The sequence below is a fragment of the Callithrix jacchus genome, chromosome 9, assembly GCF_049354715.1.
Source record: "Callithrix jacchus isolate 240 chromosome 9, calJac240_pri, whole genome shotgun sequence".
Taxonomy (NCBI): domain Eukaryota; kingdom Metazoa; phylum Chordata; class Mammalia; order Primates; family Cebidae; genus Callithrix; species Callithrix jacchus.
This window is the reverse complement of record NC_133510.1, coordinates 59,683,459-59,705,120: the sequence shown is the minus strand read 5'-3', so window position 1 is coordinate 59,705,120 and position 21,662 is coordinate 59,683,459. Positions and strand designations below refer to the sequence as shown.

The following is a 21,662-nucleotide window of genomic DNA, read 5'->3' as shown; positions in this document are numbered from 1 at the left end:
GAGGGCTTCTAGGTCATAGGTAGGTCATTGGTTGATTCAGAGATTTTCTGATTGGAATTTGCCCAAAATAGTTTATCTACAGACCTGAAATCAATAGAAGGGAGTTCCTTGGTTAAGATAAGAGACTGTGAAACCAAAGTTTACATTATGCAGATGAAGCCTCCAGGTAGCAGGCTTCAAAAATAATAGATTGTCCTAAGGTCTCTTTTAATGTTAATGCTGGTCAGTTGTGCCTGAATTCCAAAGGGAGGAGGGCATGATGAGGTATGTGTGACCACCCATTTCTATCATGACCCAAACTTGTGTTTCAGGTTAACTTTGGAATGCCCTTCAATCAGAAGAGGGGTCCATTCAGTTGGCTAGTGGGGCTTAGAATTTTATTTTTGGTCTACGGTGTTCACAGTTTTTTCTGATGCCCCAAGTCTAGCTAAATTAGATGCTGTTTTAGTTGGGATGAGGATTCCAATTATGTGTTATTTTCCCATAATGAAATGATACTTAATGTCTTTTATTTTTATTTTGGTACAGTTGATATTTCTTTCATTCATTGCTTATAAAAACACCGGTAGTACCTTCATTATACAGAAAAGTAAATGAAAGCCAGAAACACTATTAGAGTGACAAGTGAAGGAAAGGGAATTTCACCCAAAGTCTCTTAGGAAGTGAGTATATATGACCTTCTGACACTGCATCTAATAACCTTGCATGTTCTAATCCTTGGGCAGAAAGAACAAGAGTCCACTCTGGTCACTTTTCTTTTGTTATAATTCATTGTTCAGCTTTCCCCACCATCCTTTTTTTTTCTCAAGTAAGTATATTTGTTTAAATTAAGAGGAAAACAGTATAGGAACTAAAGTTTATTCAGTGCTTACCATGCACCTCATGCATGAGTTACAAAGGCTTTTGAGTCAGATGGATTTGAGTTTAATTACAGCTTGTCCTCTTTAGTAGCTGTGTAGCTCCAGGCAATCACTTAAATTCTCTGACTCAAGCCTTCTCACCATAAAATCAAGTTTTGTAAAGACCAAATACAATATTCTAAAAAATATTGCATAAAGTAGGTAGTTTCTAACATGACTTCTTTAAACCTTTTCTCTGGGTTATTTTACATATGTAAGCCTGTGAATCAACACAATGAGTTACTTAAACAAATCATTTAAACTAGATGAGACCAAGAAATTAACTAAAATTGTCAACATTATCAGAATGAAGCGGAAGCACAATTTAAATGTCAAATTAATTCTGAAAATGTACACTCCATTGTAACATGAATTAGAATACATTCATTATAAATAGTAGATCATATTTATAAAATGTTTACTTGAGCCAAAAATTTTGTGTATATGTTTTTAATTTAATTCTAAAAAGTCTTTTGAGTTAAGTAGGATTTTGTCCCTACTTTCCCCAAAGTCACACATTAAGGAAGTATTGGACAACTCAAGATTCTAGACACACTATTAAATACATAACATGGTTTCAAACAGATATTATCTGTGATCAATCTATTTTGTCAAAATCAAAGCTAAAAATTATTGCACGAATGTCTATGACTATATATACTTGGGCCAATTCAGAACATTGACTGCAAGCATCATAACCTGGTTCCAGTCTATTAAAGCAGCAAAATAAATTTATGGAAAGAATATTGAGTAATTCAATATTGTGAATATTGAATTACTCACAGAGAAGGCTAAAGCAATGAAAGTCTTTAACATTAAGGCAGAGAGAGTAACATCCACAGTCAAACATGATGAAACCAGTTCAGGGAGGACCCTGCTTCCATATTGCAAGCCCTGGACTGCACAGCTGAGGCCCAGCCACCTCCTGCACTGCACACCAGCCCCAGTGGCAGCACCCTTCTCTTATGTCCTAGAACAAGTTTGCATTGCTTCTGTGTCTGCCACTGTTGGCCTCCAGATTGATTCTCCAGGAGCTTATGGCCAGCTTTGGAGGAGGCTGGCAAGGCAAGTATAAGGCAATTTCGGATTCTGTTGTTTGAGGTGGGCTCTGTCTACCTCCATCCTCAAACAAAGGAAAAGGATTGAGATTTTGAGAAGCAGTTCTATCTCACAAAAGAGGCAAATATCTACTCTGCTGCATAAGCAGCAATATCAGGCAACTCAACTCTTTTCACCTTAAATTTGTGTCACCAGGCTATTTTGTAATATATTTGGCAATACCTGGAGTTAAAAAAAAAAAGCTGAATTAATAATGAATGAACAAAATCAGTCTACATTATGTGTTTTTAAAATAATTGATCTTGTGTATATTACTCTTGGTTTCTTTTTAGCATAACCTGAGAATTTTGAAAAAAATGTATAACAATATCAACTAATCTTAAAATATTGATGAGCAATATGCATATGGTAAATGTAATATTAGTTAGCCAAGTGATTCATGAGATTCGAAGAGTTTAATAACAAAAGAGTTATTAAATGTTGATCATCCTATTTCAACACCATCATTTTTCAAATAAGCAGAAAAATGCCAAGAAACATAAAGTGAATTTTTTAAAATTTGACAGAGACAAAACAAGAAGTTTATTTCTCTGTGTATGTAGATGCTTCTTTTTAAATTTTAAAAATTTTAGATTCAGAAGGTACGTGGGCAGATTTGGTACATGGATATATTGAGTGATGATGAAGTTTGGGCTTTTATCCAACCTGTCACCCAAATAGTGAACATAATACCTAATAGGTAGTTTTTCAGCACTTCTCTGCTCTCTCTCTCAATTTTGGAGTTGCCAGTGATTATAACAAAATTTCTCTGAATTCTAGTTTTAAATAATAATCCTTGCATTTATTAGCTTGATAAATCTTATATATATGTACATATGTGTGTTTATGTATGTAAGATATTTAAATTGGTGAACGTTGCCTTAATATTGCATTGAGTCTACTAGGGGCATTGATAGTCATCCCTCACCCTCACTCAACTGCTTCCATAACTGCAATAGTTTAGTTTTGCAAAGACACTGAAAATGGTTATCATGATTATTCTAGAAATCTGTCTCTTCAGTAGCTTCTCAATAAGCTTTATCCTTCCATTCAAAAGTCTTTGGTTTTAGTGTATATCATTGGCTAGCTATGACAATTCTTCCTTTTTGGAATCAGAATATTGGGAACATATTCTTTGCACTCCAACTTTAATGTCTCTTCCTAAATTACCAAAATACATTGATTCAGCCATCTTCACATTCCAACAGTAATCTTGTCCACAGGCATGAAGAAGCTTAATGATCTTGGACCAATATTAGCTCAGTTTTGCTTTTGGTCCTATGTAATGTTACTACTCTTCTTTCTTAATTTCTGCATATTGTTCATTAAATTATTCACCAAAAACTGTGGTAATGTATTATGTACTAGACTTCAGAGAGCAAATATATGATGTGCATGATGCTATTTCTACAACTATGGCTCAAGATAGACTTCATCAATCAATCCTGTCACTTTTGGTAGTATGATTTTGATTTTTCTCAAAAGTCTGTCCTAGGTAGATAATACCTCAGAGTTGGATTGCAAGTTGAAAGCTACTTAAAACCTACTTAAGATTCCTGTGCTGGGTACAGCAAACGGTGAATCAAAAATACCCTGACCACACAGAATAGTAAGAAAGACTGATCAATAAACCACTAGATACAGTATAGTACTTAATATGTTATGATAGATTTGATCATAAAAATGACAACACTTAAGAAAAGTAGGACTTGGGGAAGCAGATGTGAGACTAACAAAGGTTCTTTTCAGATAGGGTAAAGCCTGACTTCAGTTTAGAGGAACAAGTAGAAATTGATCACTTAAAATGGAGGTGGGTGAAGAGCACTTTATGGAGGCAGAGGTAGTGAAATGTGTAAAGCTAATTAGTCCTAAGAGACTATGGCTTCTCGGGAGAACAGCAGCACACTTATGTGTAGCTGGGATCAGGTAGTCATAAGGGATTTGTCATAGTCAAGGTAATCCAACCTAAAGGAAATAGGAAGCCATTGATGACTTTAAGATAAGAATTCCTAGTATGGACATGTCACTTTCCCAGATGTGTGGACAGAGGAAATTAAAGCAGGACACAGGAAACCTTTTGTATTAACTGAGAAGGAATGATGAATGCAATGATCATACAGAGGAGATTTTAGAAAGTTCTAATTGATAGAATCTGATGACTCATTAACTATAATGAGAAATGGAAAATAAGAACTCTGAGTTCTAAGTATGTAACCAGTGGACTCATTTATTTCCCTGAATTTCAGGATTTCTTATGCTGATTTCTTAGGTTGTAACTCTCTTTTCCATCATACCAATAGCTCTAAGCTCCTGGAGTTTCTGCAACCATTAAAAACTTAACATTTGACATTCTCCTACTACTTTAAACATCTCCCCTGATCTTGAACTTGATTTGGACCCAAGACTAATGAAACACATGACCTCGTTGTCTTTTTCCTAGGTAGGCTGGTTTTGCAACTAGTCATGAATTTTCCTACAGGCATATTTTAAAAAAATTCAAGACTCAAATCTCTGTTCTTATTCTGGTATTGCAACTCCTAGTCTCTGACATATACAGTGTTTTTGTGAAGACTATTCTGTCCTCTCTAGAATTTTTATCTCATTTGGTTACCACCTCATCCTGTAGCCCTGGAAAGAATAATTCTATTGAAAGGAACAAGTTCTGTTAAAAAATGAATAGTAACTGATCTTTACAATACTTGTTTATTAAGGGATAAGAATCAGACAACAGATGCAAAGAACTACCTAGAAAATTTTCAGGTACTATATTTTACTTTTATAAGTATAGTCTACAGATTCATGACATTATTACAGAGAATAATGGAGAGCAGTTATTATCATCTGCAGACAACCACCTTGAGGGAAAAAGCTAAAACCTGTGGTCTTCATAGAGGAGAATTTATCTTTTTGTGTCAATTAGACTTTTCCTGAATTATTGACTGTAGGTGCATATAATTTACTTAAAACATGGCAGTGCATTTACCAGCTATCAAAAAGTAAATAACTCACTATAGGCCTTTCCAGCCAGGTCTCTCCTAATTCCATCATTTTCAAGTCACTAGCACACTCCAAGCAGAAGCCAAGACTTCCTAGTGCTCTGAATGCAAAAATCGGGTCAATTTTGGAAACACTGGAGCAGTTTAAGAAGACTCCTTTTTTTTGAGAATAAAATCCATCATAAAGCTTAAGAGAAGCAAAAGCTTTGTTTCTCCTGGAGTCTCTCACATGTCTGAAATGTGCTTGTCATATTCACTCAATGTTAAGGAATTGGTTCATTCCCATTATTAAGAATGAAAGGCACAGCACACATCTGAATGAGCTGGATGAGGCAGACATGCTGAAAAGATGAAGCTGAAGTAGAGGTTGGCTGGAAGGAGCTTGAGCAAGTAGGAAAATATCAAGACCATCTCAGAGGAATAAACCATTCCTTCGTAGTGCATCCAAATGATCCTCAAAATTATATTTTGAGAGGCAGTGTTGTGTATCAAAGAGATGACTGAGTCTACAGGGACAAGCTGATTTTCCCTTCAAAGTTCATTCATCAGCTGATTGATCTTGAGTAGTAAGTTAACAAGCGTACATTTATATTTAGATGGCAGTATTAAAAAATTTAAAAATTGGGTAGTCAATGTTTCAACTGCAAGTCAAGAGATACTAATGAATTTATTTTTCTTGAAAGTCATTTACAAATATGACAAATTATTTTTTATTCAAGATAATTGAAATAAATTGCAATAGGAAGAAAATTACATAATTTTGTATTACACAATTGCTTTGATTTTTATAAATTACAATGATTATTTATATGGCATAACCATGCAAATTGTTGGTCTGTGTGTACATTTGCATGCCGAAATACGTGAGGTAAAAGAGTAACAGTTACTATTTGCATATCTCTCTTCCTATCTGCTGATTTTGACTTAATATGATGTTCAGGAATGCTATATACTAATTTTGGGAAATTTAGGATGGTTTGGTTTTTTTTATTAATGTTACTATTAGAAAATTCAATGAGAATACTATATTTCAGAATGGAGAATATTTGTGAGTTACAAAGAAAATGCAATTAATACACCTGAGCTAAGAAGAAAGCTTTCAAAGTCTTTACCTCTTGTTTAGAATTAGTCATGATTTTGAGTTTTGGCTTCATAAAATTTAAATATTTATGAATAAAAATATAGTTGTAAGATGTCTGTCAAGTCCTGCTATTTATAGTAAGATAAAAAATATACTGAGACAGAATCTTTTTTTCAAGATTAGTTGAGATTAACTGGAGGATATCCATCATGATTAATATCAATTGGCATTTAAAATAGTTACATTAATAGTACTCTTCTAAATCATCTACATTTGTGTTATATGACATATTTTAAAGACAAGTGGAAATTTGGACATAATTCCTGGAACAGAAATGTGAAGGTTTCCTGCAGCTCAACCTGATGAACACACCTGAGTGCAGTGTTATAGCTACAGTCAATGAAAGTGATTTTTCCTTTTTATGGGTCACAAATTTGAATGAAAAAGACCCCCTTTGAACTATAAGTCAGACTCAACTATGTTTGTCATTTCATTCTACCCCAAAAAAGAGATGTTGGAGAATAAATTTATTCAACTCTAGCTATTTTACATAGTAAAATCAGCTCTTAATGGGAGGTACATTTTACCTATATATATGGCTTAAGATTAATTGCCTAAATTGGGTGATACTGCTAAATATCCTTAATCACAGGTGTAATTTGTGATATATTCATAATAAGTGGTAGAAATAAATACAAAGTTTCATTTATATTGTACTGGGTAGAGAAGCATTGTTTTATTTTCATACATGCAGAGCTAATGTATGGATATAGAATATTAATATTTTATTTTCTTGCTTTTGTTTGCAAGGGAGATACATGGTTTGCAAATACTCTTAACTCCTGTGTAATATTTTTGAGTTTGGGTAATAATGATTTGTTTTCTCTTTTGCCTATCTGTTTTATCTTCCCTAACTATTCTTCCTTTTCTTTTTTTAAATTATACTTTAAGTTCTGCGATACATGTGCATAATGTGAAGGTTTGTGACATAGGTATACAAGTGCCATAGTGGTTTGCTGCACCCATCAAGCTGTCATCTACATTAGGTAGTTCTTCTAATGCTGTATCTCCCCTAGCCCTGCAACCCCCTGACAGGCCCTGGGGTGTGATATCCCATCCCTGTGTCCATGTGTTCTTGTTGTTCAACTCCCACTTATGAGTAAGAACATGCAATATTTTGTTTTCTGTTCCTGTGTTAGTTTGCTGAGAATGATGGCTTCCAGCTTCATCCATGGCCCTGGAAAGGACATGAACTCATCCTTTTTAATGACTGCATAATATTCCATGGTATATATGTGCCACATTTTCTTTATCCAGTATATCATTGATGGGCATTTTGGTTGGTTCCAAGCCTTTGCTAATGTAAATAGTGCTGCAGTACACATATGTGCATGTGTCTTTATAGCAGAATTATTTATAATTCTTTGGGAATATACTTAGTAATGGGATTGCTGAGTCAAATGGTATTTCTGGTTCTAGATCCTTGAGGAACTGCCACACTATCTTTCACAATGGTTGAACTAATTTACACCCCTTCCAACAGTGTAAAAGCATTCCTGTTTCTTCACATCCTCTCTAACATCTATTGTTTCCTAACTTTTTAATGATCAGCTTTCTAACTGGCATGAAATGGTATCTCATTATGGTTTTTATTTCCATTTCTCTAATTACCAGTGATGATGAGCTTTTTTCATGTTTGTTGACCACGTAAAGGTCTTCTTTTGAAAAGTCTCTGTTCATATCCTTCACCCACATTTTGATGGGTTTATTTTTTTCTTATAAATTTATTTAAGTTCCTTGTAGATTCTGGATATTAGCCCTTGTCAGATGGATAGATTGCAAAAATTTTCTCCCATTCTGTAGGTTGCCTGTTCACAGTTTCTTTTGCTGTGCAGAAGCTCTTTAGTTTAATTAGATCCCATTTGTCAATTTTGGCTTTTGTTGCCATTGCTTTTGGTGTTTTAGTCATAAAGTTTTTGCCTATGCCGATGTCCTGAATGGTATCACCATGGTTTTCTTCTAGGGTTTTCATGGGTTTAGGTGTTACATATAAGTTTTTAATCTATCTCAAGTTAGTTTTTGTATAAGGTGTAAGGAAGTGGTTGTTTCAGCTTTCTGCATATGACTAGCCAGTTTTCCCAACACCATTTATTAAGTAGGGAATTATTTCCCTGTTGCTTGCTTTTGTCAGGTTTGTCAAAGATCAGGTGATTATAGATGTGTAGTGTTGTTTATGAGGCCTCTATCCTGTCCCATTGGTCTATATATCTGTTTTGGTATCAGTACCATGCTGTTTTGGTTATTGCAGCTTGTAGTGTAGTTTGAAGTCAGGTAGTGTGATGCCTCCAGCTTTGTTGTTTTTGCTTAAGATTGTCTTGCCTATACAGACTCTTTTTTTGGTTCTATATAAAATTTAAAGTAGTTTTTTTCTAATTCTGTAAAGAAAGTCAATGGTAGCTTGTTGTCAATAGCATTAAATCTATAAATTACTTTGGGAAGTGTGGCCATTTTCACAATATTGTTTCTTCCTATCTATTGTTTGTGTCTTCTCTTATTTCCTTAACAGTTGTTTGTAGTTTTCCTTGAAGAGGTCCTTCCTAACCTTGTAAGTTGCATTCCTAGGTATATTATTCTCTTTGTAGCAATTGTGAATGGGAGTTCACTCATGATTTGGCTCTCTGTTTGTCTATTATTGGTATATAGGAATGCTTGTGATTTTTGCACATTTTTTTTTTATCCTGAGAATCTGCTGAAGTTGCTGATCAGTTTAAGGAGATTTTGGGCCGAGAGAGTGGGGTTTTCTACATATACAGTCATGTCATCTGCAAACAGAGACAATTTGACTTCCTCTTTTCCTTTTCTAAATACCTTTTCTTTCTTTCTCTTGCCTAATTGCCTTGGCTAGAAATTCCAATATCATGTTGAATAGGAGTGGTAAGGAAAGGGATCCTTGTCTTGTGCTGGTTTTCAAAGGGAAGGGTTCCAGCTTTTGCCAATTCAGTATGATATTGACTGTGGGTTTGTCATAATTAGCTCTTATTATTTTGAGATATGTTTCATCAACATATATGTGTGTGTTCAGAAATTTCTCAATTTTTTCTAAATTTTCTAGTTTATTTGCATAAAGGTGTTTACAGTATTCTCTAATGGTAGTTTGTATTTCTGTGGGATCAATGGTGATATCTCTTTTATCATTTTTTATTGTGACTATTTGATTCTTCTCTCTTTTCTGCTTTATTAGTCTGGCTAGCAGTCTATCTATTTTGTCAATCTTTTAAAAAAAAAACAGCTCCTGGATTCATTTGTTTTTTGAAGGGGTTTTCATATCTCTATCTCCTTCAGTTCTGCTCTGATCTTAGTTATTTCTTGTCTTCAGCTAGCTTTTGAATTTGTTTGCTCTTACTTCTCTAGTTCTTTTAATTGTGATGCTAGGGTACTGATGTTAGATCTTTTGTGCTTTCTCCTGTGGGCACTTAGTGCCATAAGTTTTTCTCTAAACACTGCTTTAGCTGTGTCCCATAGATTCTGGTACATTGTGTCTTTGTTCGTATTGATTTCAAAGAACTTACTTACTTCTGCCTTTATTTCATTATTTACCCAGTAGTTATTCAGTTGTTCAGTTTCCATGTATTTGTACGATTTTGAGTGAGTTTCTTAATCCTGAGTTCTACTTTCATTGCACTATGTGGTCTGAGAAACTGTTTGTTATGATTTCCATTATTTTGCATTTGCTGAGGACTGTTTTACTTCCAATTATGTGGCTAATTTTAGAATAAGTGCTATATGGTCTGAGAAGAATATATATTCTGTTGATTTGGGTGGAGAGTTTTGTAGATGTCTATTTGGTCCACTTGTCCAGATCTGAGTTCAAGTGTTGAATATTCTTGTTAATTATCTGTCTCATTGATCTAATATTGACAGTGGGGTATTAAAATCTCTCACTATTATTTTGTGGGAGTCTAAGTCGCAGCTTCAGCAGACTTAAATGCTCCTCCCTGCCAGCTCTGAAGAAAGCAGTGGATCTCCCAGCACAGTGCTTGAGTTCTGCTACAGGATGGACTGCCTTCTTAAGTGGGTCCCTGACCCCATTGCCTCCTGACTAGGAGACACCTCCCTGCAGGGGTCAATGGATACCTCATACAGGAGAGCTGTGGCTGGCGTCAGTGGATGCTCCTCTGAGATGAAGCTTTCAGAAGACGGAACAGGCAGCAATCTTTGATGTTCTTCAGCCTCTGTTGGTGATACCCAGGCAAGCAGGGCCTGAAGTGGCCCTCCAGCAAACTCCAGCAGACCTGCAGCAGAAAGGCCTGACTGTTAGAAGGAAAACTAACAAACAGAAAGGAATAGCATCAACATCAACAAAAAAGGTATCTACACAAAAACCCCATTCAAAGGTCACCAACATCAAAGACCAAAGGTAGATAAATCCATGAGGATGTGAAAAAAGGCTGAAAATATCAAAACCCAGAAGGCCTATTCTCCTCCAAAGGATCACAACTCTGTACCAGCAAGGGAACACAACTGGATGGAGAATGAGTATGATGAATTGACAGAGAGGGCTTCAGAAGTTTGGTAATAACAGACTCCTCTGAGCTAAAGGAACATGTTCTAACCCAATGTGAGGAAGCTAAGAATCTTAAAAAAAAGATTAGAGGAATTGCTAACTAGAATAACTAATTTGGAGAAGAACATAAATGAACCGATGAAGCTAAAAAACACAGCACGAGAACTTCATGAAGCATACACAAGTATCAATAGCCAAACCCATCAAACAGAAGAAAGGATATCAGAGATTGAAGATCAACTTAATGAAATAAAGCATAAAGACAAGATCAGAGAAAAAATAATTAAAAGGAACAAAGCCTGCAAGAAATATGGGACTATGTAAAAAGACCAAACCTATTGTTTGATTGGTGTACCTGAAAGTGACGGGGAGAATGGAACCAAGTTGGAAAACACTCTTCAGGGTATTATCCAAGAGAACTTCCCCAACCTAGCAAGCCAGGCCAACATTTAAATTCAGGAACTACAGAGGACAACACAAAGATATTCCTCAAGAAGAGCAACCCCAAGACACATAATCATCAGATTCACCAAGGTTGAAATGAAGAAAAAAATGTTAAGGGCAGCCAGAGAGAAAGGTTGGGTTACCCACAAAGGAAAGTCCATCAGACTAAAGTGGATATTTCCACAGAAACACTACAAGCCAGAAGAGAGTGGGGGCCAATATTCAATATTCTTAAAGAAATAAATTATCAACCCAGAATTCTATATCCAGCCAAACTAAGCTTCATATGTGAAGAAGAAATAAAATCTTTTATGGACAAGCAAATGCTGAGAGATTTTGTCACCATCAGGCCTGCCCTACGGGAGCTCCTAAAGGAAGCACTAAACATGGAAAGGAAAAACCAGTATCAGTAACTGCAGAAACATACCAAATTGTAAACACCATTGAAACTATGAAGAAACTGCATAAACTAAGGCGCAAGCAACCAGCTAGCATCATAATGACAGGATCAAGTTCACATATAACAATGTTAACCTTAAATGTAAATGGGCTAAATGTCCCAATTAAGCCACAGACTGGCAAATTGGATAGAGTCAAGATCCATTGGTGTGCTATATTCAGGAGACCCATCTTCCATGCAAAAGCACACATAGGCTCAAAATAAAGGGGGAAAAAAAAGTGGGGGTTGCAATCCTAGTCTCTGACAAAACAGACTACTCTTCCTTTTCTCCTTACATCTTCATCCCTTTTCTCTATAATGTCCCACCCTGGCTTCTCTTTCTATTTTCCTTCTAATCTTGCTCTGCATACACTGCTTTTTCAGAGCCAATTTGTTTCCTAGCATGGAAGGGACTGCTTATCTCTAGGAGAGGAACTTTGTCCCATGGAGCTGTTTTGGTCAGATAAGCAGCCAGCTGCTGATTGGACAGGGCGAGGTTGGCTGTCATCCCTTCTGGACTAAACTAAGTAGCAGGAATAGAGCCACCCGATGATGGAGCGGGAGTGTCACAGCCAAAGCTGATAGTAGGGAATGTTTGGGTGGGATAAACATTTCAGACTCTAAACCTAAATATGTTTTGCCCGAGTTGCCATTTTGTCACAGGTTTCTCCTTTTGGCTGCTGGTCAGCATATTCCTAATGGATTTACAATGGCAGCTAACCGAGCGGTGTCTCATGGACCTGAATTTTGAAAACATAAATCTTGCTCAGCAGGTCCTCATAAAATATCCCTCTATTAGCAATGGTATTCCAGGGTGTCTTATTACTGTTCTTTGCTAAAAAAAAATGACCCAGAATATGATTTATTTTCAACATTTCATTGTCAATAGAACTTTTCAAAATGATCTTAAATACTAATGGTTCATTTGTTCAGGTATGCAACAAGCATTATAATTAAGGATTTATTTGCTTAGCTTTTTGCCAACAAAGATGATGCTTGTGACCCTACAGCTGTGTGTAGTTGTGGCCAAATCTGCTAATCACTGACCATTGCTTGCCACATCACTGTTTGCATACATATAGCTTAGCTTGAAAACTGAGGTCAGTGATTTTTCTGGCTGCCTTTCATTAACATTCTTTTATTTTCCCCCTTTAGATTATGCCATTGCCAAATGTGAACAAAGCATGTAAAATGTATAGAAGTATAGAATTTTTTACTTCAGGATTTTTTGAGAAGAGACTACATTAGTATGCAAATTATTAAAATTATTTGAATAGATTAATAGTTCTCAAAATTTAGTGTGCATGAGAATTACCTGGAGGACCCATTACAGATTACTGAGCCCCACCTACAGAATTTCTGATTCAGTTGATGTGGTAAATGGGCATCCAAGAAGTTTCCTTTGTAACATGTCCCCAGGTGATGCTGATGATGCTGGTCCAGGGCATTACTTGGAGAATGCTGGGATTGATGAGTCAATTATCCCACATTTAAATAAGCCTCCACAGGTATACCTCATGATCTGGTCTACTGTATGTTTGATTGCAGCAATCACTAACACCCAGGATCTTACCATCACTCATCAGCCCTTATGAGTATCATTTTATAATTAGAGGTTGAGCTTCAGGCTCTTTATGTAAGTTTACAATCTATTCTCATCCTCCCTTTCCATGGCATTCCTGGGATGCTTCATAGTGATTCATTTTCTCCAGGTAATATGTTGTGTATGGCTTTTCTCTGAGAGGAGAGCAGTTATGTCCTTTAAAGGTGGACCGGGCTATAGGAAATTGTTAGTGGCTCTATCTTTTGATTGTTGAGCTGGGCACACAGACAGGTCTAATAAAAATGTTTGAGTACACTTTGGAGCTTCATGTCTGTTATCTCAGTTCTGCTCATTGAGAACGTTAGGTGATGTTAGAAATTCTGATTTTAAGTTTGGCTTGGAGCTGGAAGTCTCTGCTGTCTGGTTGTAGGCCAGTTTGTAAAAATGATGCATTGATTTTCTTAATTTTTAAAAATCTTTCTGTCTAGTCTTTACAAGGTCTAATAAAGTCACTGTTTTTACTTTGAAGATGTTGATGAGGATGTTTGCAGCAGATGTGATCTGTCTGGGAAAGTTGGTATTTGACAATTTTGAGTTGCATCCTAAGCCCTTGTCATTTTTTAACAATAATTAATTAATAGCCACATGTTATTTAGAGAGTACTATTTTCAGGAAACAAGGATAAAAAGTATTCCTTGAAGAAGATTTGGGGAATAACTTTAAAGAACCAAAAGTAACTAGATTTTAAGTTCCTTGAGGGCAAGAACCATAGCATCCTTCCTTCTTAATCATTGTATCAACAAATCTTAACTACATTTTGCTCTCAGTACTCAAACTTAACTCCTGCATTAAACAAATGGCATTCTCATAATCTTGAGAAAAATAAATACTAGAGACAATGCAGGTCACCGTTCTCAAAGTGTGACCCTTGGAAATTTAGTGGCTTAGAAATAGTTTTAATCACCATAAAAACTGTTTGTAGAATTCAGAATAAATATAATCAGCCTCCTCTTTACTTAATCATAATATGCATAAGCAAAATAAAGATCCTAGGAGGTCCTGAAGAAAAAAGGTGTCATAATATTTTTATCAGCTTTACTGAAGTAAAATTGACAAGTAAAAATTGCATGTAGTTAAGGTGCTCATACATAACAATTTGATATACATATTCATTGTGAAGTGATTGTCATAATCAAACTAATTAACACATCCATTGACTCATATAGTTATTTTTTGTATGTGTGGTTAAACACTTAAGATCTACTCTCTTAGCAGATTTCTGGTGTATAATACAACATTGTTTACTATAGTCACCATGTTGTATATTGGATCTCTAAAACTTATTTATGTTATAAATGAAAGTTTACTCTCTTTAACCAATGTCTCTTCATTTCCCATACCACTCATGAAAATATTTTAAAATCAAAACCATATATTTAGGATTTTTTAACCTAAGATTCTGCAAATATATTCAAGCAAACATTGATGTAGTATTTTTGAAAACAGAGTGTAAACATAAATAAATATTATTGAACACCTGCAGTACAACCCCCTCACCACACACAAATGCATTTATTTTCAAACCACCCATTCAGTTAAGCAGCATTATCCCCAGTTTGCAGATTTTAACACTACAAAATAGAGACATAATCAATTAATGTTTGGTTTTCCCCACATGCATTGTCTCACTAATAATAAATAGAAATTCCAACTCAGGGCTCAAAAATCTGAAAGGCAGGCCGAACCCTTGCTTAGGGCATTTACAACACATAGCCACAGCATAGCAAAAAGTTTATTTTAAAAAGAATGTGGTAATATCACAAAAGCAGTATTGAAAATCATCACAAACATGAGTTTTTAACTTTATTCACTTATTTTAGAGATGACAACTTTTATTTAATCTCTAATAATGAGTTTCCCCAAATCTTTGCAGTGTTTGGGATCTCTGAAATTCTTATTCTATTTCTGCTGTTCCTCCTTCAAAATTCTACCTGCAAGTGCACATTCTTTTTTTTTTTTTTTTTTTTTTTAGATGCAGTCTCACTCTATTGACCAGGCTGGAGTGCAGTGGCACAATCTCAGCTCACTGCAACCTCTGCCTCCTAGGTTCAAGCGATTTTCATGCCTCAGCCTCTTGAGTAACTGGGATTACAGGCATGCGCCACCACACACAGCTAATTTTTGTATTTTTAGTAGAGATGAGGTTTTGCCATGTTGGCAAGGCTGTTCTTGAATTCCTGACCTCATGTGATCTGCCCACCTTTGCCTCCCAAAGTGCTGAGATTACAGGCATGAGCTACTATGTAGTTTAAGAAGGTACAGGCATGAGTTTAAGTGTACCTTCTTAAACTACTAACTTCTACTCAGCCATCTTACTTTAAACATTACTTCAGAATTTCTCACTCCTTTTAGACATCCGGTTTCCACATCACATTACACTCTCATTATTACTCTCCCACCTCAGCAGCTCCCAGTATTATAATCACTTCTTGGCAAATGCCCTCAATACCATTTTTCCTTTTTCACTCCAAATAATTGTCTGACAAAACTTTTTCTTATGTCCAAGTACTAGTTATATCTGTCAAATGGGTACTGAAATTAAACTTCTATCCTCTATCCCTGGTTAAATCTCCATTCCCAGCAGAACTATTGTGTACCTACGCTCGTTAAGCTCCTCATCCTTTTCTGAATCTTCACACTAGATTGACATCCTCAGGGTTGTAGTAAACGGGATAAACAAAATGGCTTACCACCTACTTTCACCCCATGCGCATGTTTTCTATCTTTTCTTCTTTAACAGCAGAAGAAAATTATCTACTCTGAACAGAGACAACAAACCCACCCCCTAGGCTCAGTATCTTATAGTCTCATTTTCAAGGATTTTAGTGGGGCTGTTTTTCCTTTTCGTGTCATGTCTATTTCTATTACACAAACATTATTTATCTCAGTGTACTTAATGATTCACTTTAAATCATGTCATTTTTATGTCTGGGCTTTTCCTAATGAACTGTTCCTTGTCAAAGTCCCAGACAACTTCCATACTACCATAGCCAATAGTTACTTCCGCTGCTCTCAACTTCCCCTCAGCAATCTTGATTTCATAGTGTTCTAATTTTCCCCCTCAGTGGCAGCTCCTTCTTAGTGTCCATTGCTGTTTTTCCTTAGAACTTCTAAATATTTGAAGTGGTCTAGGGTTGACACCTTGTCAACTGCTGTTTTCTACCCATATTCTCTTCCTAGGCCTTTTTTTTAATTCAGTTTTTTGCTGATGGATTTCAAATTTGTTCATTAAGCTATAACCTTTCCCTATCTTCCAGAATTCTAAAGCCAAATATCTAACCACCTATTGAGAGTTCAATTTTTAAGTCTAATAGGTATCTCTTAGTTATCAAGATCAACCTGGGACTTTACAGAACTGTTTCCTCTTCCGTTTCCTCTATTAGAGTTAATAACACAAATATCCATTATTTCCTTAGGCCGAGTTTTACCCTGATTCTGTCCTTTTCCCCAGCACTGACTCCACCCAATACCTCAGAAATTCCTATTAGTTTTACTTCAGAATAGTCTTTGAACTTGTCCTTATTTCTTCCATATCTACTACTACCACCAAAACCAGGCTCTTGTCTCTTCCCTGGACTATTGCAATTGCCTTCTTACTTGGTCCTTCTAATTCCACTGTCAGACATGCTTTTTTTACATAGCACCAATCTAAATTAATCTTTTAACAACATGAATAATATTGTATCACCACCATACATAAACCTCACAATTCCTTTCCATGGTGAATCAATTAAAATTCAGATTATTTACCATGGCTTCCACCAAAAGACCTATATGATGTGGCCCTTAGCTGCTCATATGATTTTATTGCATATAATTCCACTTCTCACTAAGTATGCTGCAGCCACATTGATCTTTCTCTGGCTTTCAAGGAGCCGGATTCATTCCTTCTTTAGGTTCCTTGCACTGGTTGTCCTCTCTGACTGGAATGAAGGTCTGCTGTTCTCTTTATGACCAACTTCTCAGCTGATGTCTCAGCTAAATTGTGTGAATTTTTGTGTTTGCCTCAACTGAAGTATAAGCTACTCTCTAGTTTGTTATCTGATTTTATGTTGTGCTCTGTATGAAAGAAGAATTACAAAAGAATAGCCAAATAATGAAAGGTAAAATATAAAGTGCTTTCAAAACACCAATTGCATTATAGATGCATAAAAATAATATACAGCAAAGAATGTTGCTCTCTAATGGGAAGAGTCAATTGTGTAAGGCCATTAAAATGTAACTCAAACTCCATCATGTTAACGAAAGAGTAAAATTCCATTAGGCTAGAGCTGGGAGGGCTCTATTAATTAAACACTGCCGTACTTTTCTGCACACACGGTTCTTAGAAACTCATGTAAAAAACTTCCCTTGAAGTAAGACAATGTAGACTGATTTTTGGCATATAATAAATATGACTTCTTCCTAATGAAATAATGGAGCTAGTTCATAATCATCAATAGATGCTAAAATATTAAGAGAAAGGCTGATATAAAACTTTTTAATAGAAGATTTAGGCTAATAGATTTAAGCATTATTAGCCTAAATGTTCATATCAATGTTCACATTACCAAAAGAGGAATCACTTCATATTATGTACCTTCTGCTATCATGGGGAAAAACAAATAGAAAAAGAAAAAAGAGACCCACAAAATAATAACAAAAATGGAATCACATCAAACCTCTAGATGTAACTACCAGCTACGAGAAATATGTGGGGACAGAGGAACATGTGAAATTATACCACAAGCATATCAAGAGTACAGGGAATACTATAACACAAACAATATACATTGGCATAGTTGGAAAAGTAGTCAAAAGCCATATCAAATTCTGTTTTAAAAGTATATCATCTAATGTGAGTACAACATAAATATGATAATAAGCCACTGGAAGATTTGAAGCATGGTAGTGACATGACTTGGTTTAAGTTTTGAAAGATCACTAAGATTTCAATGTGAAGAACAGATTGTGAGTTGTAACCCTGGAGAATGGTGATAAAGCCATTATAATAGGTGAGGTTGAGAGACGATGGTGGCTTGGAGATAAATATAAAAGGATGGAACAGGTGTGTAACTGACAAGAGCCAAGTGGACTTGGTAATGTGGAGTATGACAGAAAGAGGAACTTTAGACAAATTCTATATTTGGGGCAGGAGCAATGAAGTGTGTGGTGGAGACATTACTAAGATGGGGAAGACTGGGGAAGGAAGAGGTTTAGGTGTAGGAAAAAACAATCTTTGGACTTTGTTGCTTCGAGATATTTGTGAGCTATCTGAGTAGAGCTTTCAAGAATCGAGGTGGATATACAAGTATATATCTCAGAAGAAGAGTTGAAATTCAAGTTTGATAATAGAGTTTGAATAATTCAGAAGACACTATATGGGTTTCTAGATTCAGTCTTCTTGGTTATAACTCTTTCAGAAACCCATTCTTCCATGTATCCAGCCACCATTGTGGAAAGAAACAGAGGGAAAAATAGGAAATCAGAGAAAAAGAGGTTTTATATATAATAAAACTGACAAATTACCTAAAACATTTGTTTGTACTTTTATTAGAGAAAGATTAATAAATTATTTCAAAACAATGTTATTTTTAGTTTTATTCTTTGTTATTCAGCCAGTGGGAATTCATTAATAATATCAAATGACTTAGAAATGATGAAGATAACATGGTTGCAAGACAACTTAATTCCATTTGGCTACTTGGGTTATTTTTGATAAGCAGTAATGAGCCCTTACAAATACAGGTGACAGAAACTTTTGTTTTTTTTTCCTCCAGATTAAGTCACCTGATAGTTTTAAGGCAAGTGTTCCCAGAATGGATTTTGTCATGTACAAGCCTCTTATTACTGCATATATACATATGCATGTATCTTCACACACAGAGATATATTTGTGTATGTATAGGCACATATATAGATAATTACAAGTGTGTATATACATATACTTAGATATGTATATACCTGTGCATATATGTATGTGTATTTGTATATATGATTATTTGCATGTTTATTTACATACATATTTATATTCATATACTTATAATAGTACAAACTGTTGTTAATCATAGACCTCAGACATTTTGTATAAAGATTTCAATACAAACCTATGATACAATAATATCTTGACTGTAGGGCTTGCTAAACTTTGCAACCGAATACTTAACTAAAAATATTTAAAAAGTTACCCTGAAGATATTAAGCTTCTGTGTTCATTAGATTGTTATAACCCATTTATGAAAGATTAGGCTCATCTGTATCATATTTCCAGCCATTTATCTTGAACATGACTCACTTTAAAAATTAAATTTTTTTTCTAGAATCATTTGTACTAATTAGTAAACTTTCTAGTATACATTTAAATATTGGTATTTGAAATTTGCCCATAGTTGCTTTTGGAAGTAGAAAGGTGATTATGATTGTTTTAAAATGCTAATTTAACCTCAATTGTTGTGTAGATTCCTGATAAGAATACTTAAAAATGTTAGCAAGTACCTAGAAAATAGATACAAGTTAACTTATGTACAAATATACGGCATTGTCAAACTCAAAGTATATTAAAGTAAATTATAGAAATAACACTCATTCAAGTTACAATATCTAAGTGTGTAACTTGGTCATAGACTTTTTTTCTTACATATGAATGACAGGCTAGATTTTTCTCTTGTTCTTATTCTTCCTTGTCACTGTGAAAGGTCTGATTATATGAAGATAGACCACAAAATCAGGATCTCTTTTCCTTCTGATTTCATACTTCTTCTTTCCCCTTCTCTCTAATCTTTTCATCAGGCTCCACCCAGAATGAACAAATTAGAATTGAGAAATGAACAATTCACTGAAGAATCTGAAGAATTCAAACTGCGAGCATATGAAAGAAAAGCTATACCACCTGTCATAAGTCATAACTAATCACTTCAAACTGTATTTACATTTATAATTCCCACATGCATAATTCTTTATATTAGAGTGTGTAATAAGAGTCTTTTTAAGACTTTATGAGACTGCTAAGACTCTTTTTAAGACACTTTTTAAGACTCCGTTGTTTTTCTTCTATGCTTCTTCCTGGTGAACATTTTGCTATTGAAAGAACCTCAGCTAAATTTTGCCCACATTCTTTCTCTTTTGCTGTAGTATCTTGGTTTGGCAACAGAATCCCCAGAATTTCCAAGTCTGCCTAAGGCAACTGACAGGAACTACAAGGAGTTAGAGTAGAACTACAAAATTAGAGGAAAGAGTTCACAAGAGATCACTCTCACTGGTGACTCTGACTGCAATTTGAATAGGATTCCCTATATCAAAATTAGTTTTGATAATTTAATAGATGGACTCACAGGACCCACTGAAAGCTATTATACTCACAGTTTAGTTTATTTCAGGGAAATAATACAAATTAGAACTAGCCAAACTAATAGGCACAGAGTCTTAGAACCTTAGTTAGAAGGTTCCAAAAAAAGCCTCCATTGTCATCAGGATGCTACCTTCTTGACACCAATGTGTGACAATACACATGAAGGACTACCAACAAGTGAAGTTTGCCTGAGCTTCATTGTCCAGAATTTTTATTGGATTTTCATTATGTATGCATAATTGATTGATTAATTTTCCACATGGTTTGAATCAGTCTCCTGCTCTCTGCACCCTCTTTCTGGAGTTCAGGCTATTATCATGTGGTCCCCAAGGACCCACCTTGAGTCTCATTACTATAAACTATCAGGTGTGGCACGAGGGTTTCATCATAAATAACAAAGACACTCATCAGAGAAGAACTTCCAAGGATCTGGAGATTGCCTGTAAGGAGTCTGGGACAAGGCCAGACCTCTCTTTGATCAAGGTCAAATTCTTTACTATACAGTCTAACACACAGCAAGCAAATGATGCTATGTTCCCTTTTCCTGGAATGCTGTTTCCATGGTTAGCTTTTTGTATTTATCCTGGATTAAAGTAAGTGTTGTCTTATCGTAGAAATCATCCTTTACTTGACTCTTAAAAGATAAGCTTTCTCTTTCTCAGCACCCTCCACGTATCATTAAAAAAAATTCCCAGCCAAATTGTTTCATGGGAATTACAGTTTGTTAACTACTTTAAAAGTTAGTTTACTTGAATGGAATCCAGAGGACAAGAATCACATTTGTCTTTTTTATCGTTTTATCTTTATACTGTCTGATGCATAGTAGGAGTGCAGAAATCTTTTTGAATGGATGACCTGATAGACTATTAACTCTGTGTCAGCATTCTAGTATCTTTGAAATTAATTAATCTCTAGAATCCTGCTGGTGTCTGGCATACACAAGGCTTACAATTAGTGTGTGTTTAATGACTGAAAATGAGTTAAAGGGCTTTCTATCAGATTCAGGCTTAGATATTAAATGATTAAGATGGTACACTCTTTAGAAAGTATGGAGCTATTTATTTTACTGAATTTATATTTTTGACAAGCATATTCTTCTGACTTAAAATCTCAAATTTTCCATGTATTCAGATATAAACTTAATAACATTAAGCAGACAGTGTGTATTGGAAAGAGCAATGAATTTAGAATATGAAGATCTGGCCTTCTAT

General features: G+C 35.2%; 1 protein-coding gene across 4 annotated transcripts in view; it reads left to right on the top strand.

The window, feature by feature from the left end:
• Positions 1 to 21,662, top strand: part of SLC16A7 (solute carrier family 16 member 7) — a 490,902-nt gene that overhangs the window by 222,299 nt on the left and 246,941 nt on the right. For 2 of the 4 annotated variants that reach the window (XM_078336209.1, XM_078336210.1), the window contains one exon: positions 19,893 to 21,068. The exons of the other annotated variants lie outside the window; for them this stretch is intronic. In XM_078336209.1, the coding sequence (XP_078192335.1) occupies positions 19,893 to 19,930 (38 nt within the window). In that variant the 3' untranslated portion in view covers positions 19,931 to 21,068. Of the gene's footprint in view, positions 1 to 19,892; positions 21,069 to 21,662 lie in introns of those variants that run through there. 4 annotated transcript variants of the gene reach the window in all.